Source organism: Vollenhovia emeryi, unplaced genomic scaffold, assembly GCF_000949405.1.
Source record: "Vollenhovia emeryi isolate VEMERY1.0 unplaced genomic scaffold, V.emery_V1.0 DF939329.1, whole genome shotgun sequence".
Classification (NCBI taxonomy): Eukaryota; Metazoa; Arthropoda; class Insecta; order Hymenoptera; family Formicidae; genus Vollenhovia; species Vollenhovia emeryi.
The window spans coordinates 154,725-158,872 of record NW_011967037.1 but is presented as its reverse complement, the minus strand read 5'-3'; the positions used below and the strand labels follow the sequence as shown (position 1 = coordinate 158,872).

At 29.7% G+C, this 4,148-nt stretch overlaps 1 protein-coding gene across 5 annotated transcripts in view; it reads right to left on the bottom strand.

The window, feature by feature from the left end:
• LOC105558588 (odorant receptor 85b-like) overlaps positions 1–4,148 on the bottom strand; it is an 18,849-nt gene that overhangs the window by 3,713 nt on the left and 10,988 nt on the right. For 2 of the 5 annotated variants that reach the window (XM_012006349.1, XM_012006353.1), the window contains one exon: positions 555–680. In XM_012006349.1, the coding sequence (XP_011861739.1) occupies positions 555–680 (126 nt within the window). Of the gene's footprint in view, positions 1–554; positions 681–756; positions 857–1,853; positions 2,320–2,664; positions 2,935–3,152; positions 3,270–3,724; positions 4,098–4,148 lie in introns of those variants that run through there. The other 3 variants (XM_012006350.1, XM_012006355.1, XM_012006351.1) reach the window with 3 other exon arrangements.

Here is a 4,148-nt window from a genome sequence, read left to right as displayed (position 1 = left end):
GATCCGGATATCTGGATTTTCACTTAAATCGAATATTTTATCTCGGATCTATCTCTATCTTGGATATCCGGATACCCGGATAAACGGATAATCGTCATCACTATTTATTAGTACCCTATCAGAACCCTACTAAAATTTCTGCTCGGGTGGAATTCCAGGAAATATTTTAGAGAAAAAATTTAGATTGAAGCCTGGACCAGACTGGATCATAAAAATAATTATGGTACAAACTAAGTAATATCTAGGAAAATTATAGGCTCCAGCTAGATTCCAGATAACTTTTCTAAAAAAATTCCGGGCGTAATCTTGGACCGATCTGGATTCAGCGATAGGGCCTGTTCGATTTAGGCGTCCCAAACTTTACATAGACCCTAGCTAGATTTTCCACCTGGATCCCAGAAATATTTTACAAAAAATATATGGGGCCCTGATTGTTTCCAGACAAAATTTCTACCTGGGAAGTGTACTGCTATATAAATATTTTTTTCCTCTATCATAAGCTAAATCATACTAAATTAATATTATTTATTTATAAATTTTATTATGTAACTTACTTGTTCCACCACCATTTCTCCTGCACCACAATAAACGAATGTATTCATCAATAAACTAATAAGAATATATATCACGAAACATATTTCCATAACAATATCCTTATTCATTTCTCCCTTCTTAAATATCTGAAATATATAAATTACAAGAAAATGAAAAAGGTATCTATTTGCATTAAAATATTTTTGTTTGTGTTTTACTTACAATAGTCATTATAAAACCACTGAAGCAAAATACAACGACAAAGTGAAATATAATTATTAACATCATTAAAGTGTATGTATTTTCGATATGGTTAGCAAATCTGCAAAAATTGAAATATTTAAAAGATTAACAAATTAAAACTAAGAAACCTGTTTAAATATAAATACTAAATACACATATTTTCATATGCATACGTACATGTATACATATGTACAGACAATATATGTATGCATATATTATATGTTCATACAGAATGTCACATTTTTATTGAATCGCCTGCAAAAGGTACATAGAGTGGAGTAAACAGAGTAGAAAAAGTTTGTACTATTTTGCAAAATTTGAAATAGTTATCGAAAAATTGATTCAAATATCTAAGCAAATGAGCGCGTAGCAAGCGGAAGGTCGGACTCGGTAGGCATGTAATATATCTTATTTAATTTCCTAATCAATATAATCTGGTAGCGAGAAGTAAAACGACGCACAACATATACATATTGTATTCCGTGCCGGAAAGAACCTGTCACACATATACCTGCGAGCTTTAGGTTAACTCATCATTGCTAAGAGATTTAACAAATGAAATATTTTATGCCAACCAAGTCCGACCTATAGCTCTGTACACGCTTATTTGTTCAGACTGGCAATTCAATAAAAATAAGACGCCATTTAAAATACAATAAAGTGCTTTTTAAAATCAATCGACTAATTATAATATAGCGATACTCCTTATCAAAAATTGAATCGAAAAAACCTCGCGAAGCACTCATAAATTAAGATATAGGTATAATTATATATAAAATTGTATTTAATTTGAATATAATTGTATGTAATTGTATATAGTAAAATGTGTGCGTTCACATAATACTTGCAAACTAACGAAAAAGTTAAAAATAAGTATATATGTATTTTCTGCTATTTACTTGAACACGTGTCAAAAATTAATATTTCTGTCAAGTGGTATATTTTGCAGCTAACACAATTAATGTCACTTGCAAAAATATAATTTTTAAACTTTCCCCCCGTAACAAATTTTTTATTCGATAATATTGCTAAAATTAATTTGTGTGTACAAATTTTATTATAATAAAAGTTCTTACTTGATAAGACGTAAATGGTATACTACGATGTCATGTAAAATTTTGCCGAAACTTTGGCATGAGACTAAACTTATCAGTCGATTTCTAAAATTCTCTAGCTGGCCACAAAAATGGAAAATAACTAATAATAAAAAAAAATCTATAGTTAGGTAAGTGGCAGCTGCTAAGAAACTCGTTATGTTTTGCAAAAATAAGGTCAACTCAAGCTGCGGGCTCTTATGTATATTGTAAAATTGATACGTCTCAAAGGGTAATTTCGTCTGTTTCGTGAAATTTGTCACATGAACTACTCGAACGTCAAAATAAGTAGGAACAGTTGTTATGAGAAGTGCGGATCCAAAAAAAACATATCCAATGATCATAATTAATCGAGCAGTTCGTGCTCGTCTTATCATCACAGCTCTTTCTGCAACCGATTTCAATGCTACCCAATCTTCCTCCATCATATTCACAATCGATAAGAGAACTTGAAAATACAAGTAAAGTCATATGTTAATATATCAAAATATTGAACTGCTTACAGGGATTACAGAAAGATAAACATTATATGAACACATAAAATATTTATTAAAATAAATATACTGCCTACCTAAAGAAAAGCTATGTACATTTTGTTATTTATTTCGATACATATTATTTTCTATCCCAATTTATATTATTATACGGGAAAAATAATAAATAATGACTGATTTGTGATACTATGGTATTCAGAATATGTTTGTAATAACAAATTAATTATAATGTCCCGATTAATACATTCGATATTGTAAAAAAGTAAAATGTGAAACATTGTAAATAATTCGGGACATACCTGCTCGTTTCCATCGCATGACGGTATATTTCACTGTTACTGTCAATAAAGGCAAAGCAATACGTAAAGTGCCGATTACAAGTACCATGTCGCCCCAATCTTCCATCACCGTATATATTGTCGGAACGTTAATAACAAATACTAATAAAATTAAAATAATGCCTGCATGAAGTTGTGACCAGAATCTTTTTATAGAAAACGTAGTATTTTTAGGCCACAAGCCCAACATTTCTAAACCAAAGCGATGTACTTCAGTCGCCCACATAAAATCTAATAACATTTTATATAACATTAACGAATTTGTACATAAAATCATTACAAATTAATATGTAAATTTAGAAGATTATTCATATCAAAAACTAACAATACTACGATAAAAAGATAATTATATAAAAAGCAAAATTTTATAAATGGAAAATTATACTGTATTGATTTATAGATATGTGGAATACATGATAAACGACAAAAATGTAATACGGAATTAGTACCTCTATAACCCGAGGATTTCTTAATATCCATGAGAACTAACGTCTCATTCTTCTCACCATGTAATGTAAAATAAACACGCATGCTTTCCATAGAAGAACAAAAACCCAGCAGTCTTCAAATGCTGCATTAAATATTAATGATGCTATCCCCAGTTTTTACGACTGCTCCTATCGTAAAGAAACTTTACACGCGTACAATATGTCATAAAAACTTTTGTTTCTCTTTTAATATGACTAGAGGTCGAAAATATTACATTAAAGTATATCATAAAATTGTCGAACTTCTCTCAGAAATTTTCTCGTACTTTCCGTTGCTTTATTATATATTTATTTCGCGTCGAAAAAAAATGTTAATTCACTTTTACCCAAGTATGCAGAGAAATATTACGGACAAGAAAATGATAAGAATTGCGGGGTGTACTGACTTTTCCTTTTACATTTTCTAAAGGTATACTATCGTTACACGAGTGAATACAAATTATAACTATTCAGCAGATCAAAGTACATAATTTGTAATTCTTTATTCTTCATATAATTCCTGTGATTATATTTTAAACAACATAAAAGAATATAAACTACAATTTTATAAGGTATACAAAATGTATTGTAAAATACTAAATAAAATTACAGTAGACAGCAAACACTAAGAAGCAAACTGAAGTTTATTTCTACCACAAGACTTACTAAATACAATTGCATCTACTCATAATTATTTTATTGCAAATACATTCATGTCCTTCGTGAGTACATAACACCTCGACCTAACAAATACTAACGTGAATTTCGGACTAAATGGATAACCAAACCAATAATACTGTACATTAAATACCGCATCGTGTGGATTCCATATTTGTTTTGAATAGCATGGGGTAGACCTGTTTTATTTTAGTTTCATTGTCAGTCTACCTCAAGGTATAGTATGATCAGGTTGTTTATAGAGTGCTTCTGTGATTTTTAAATTGTGATTTTATTTTGTGAATAATTCAATTCACCGTT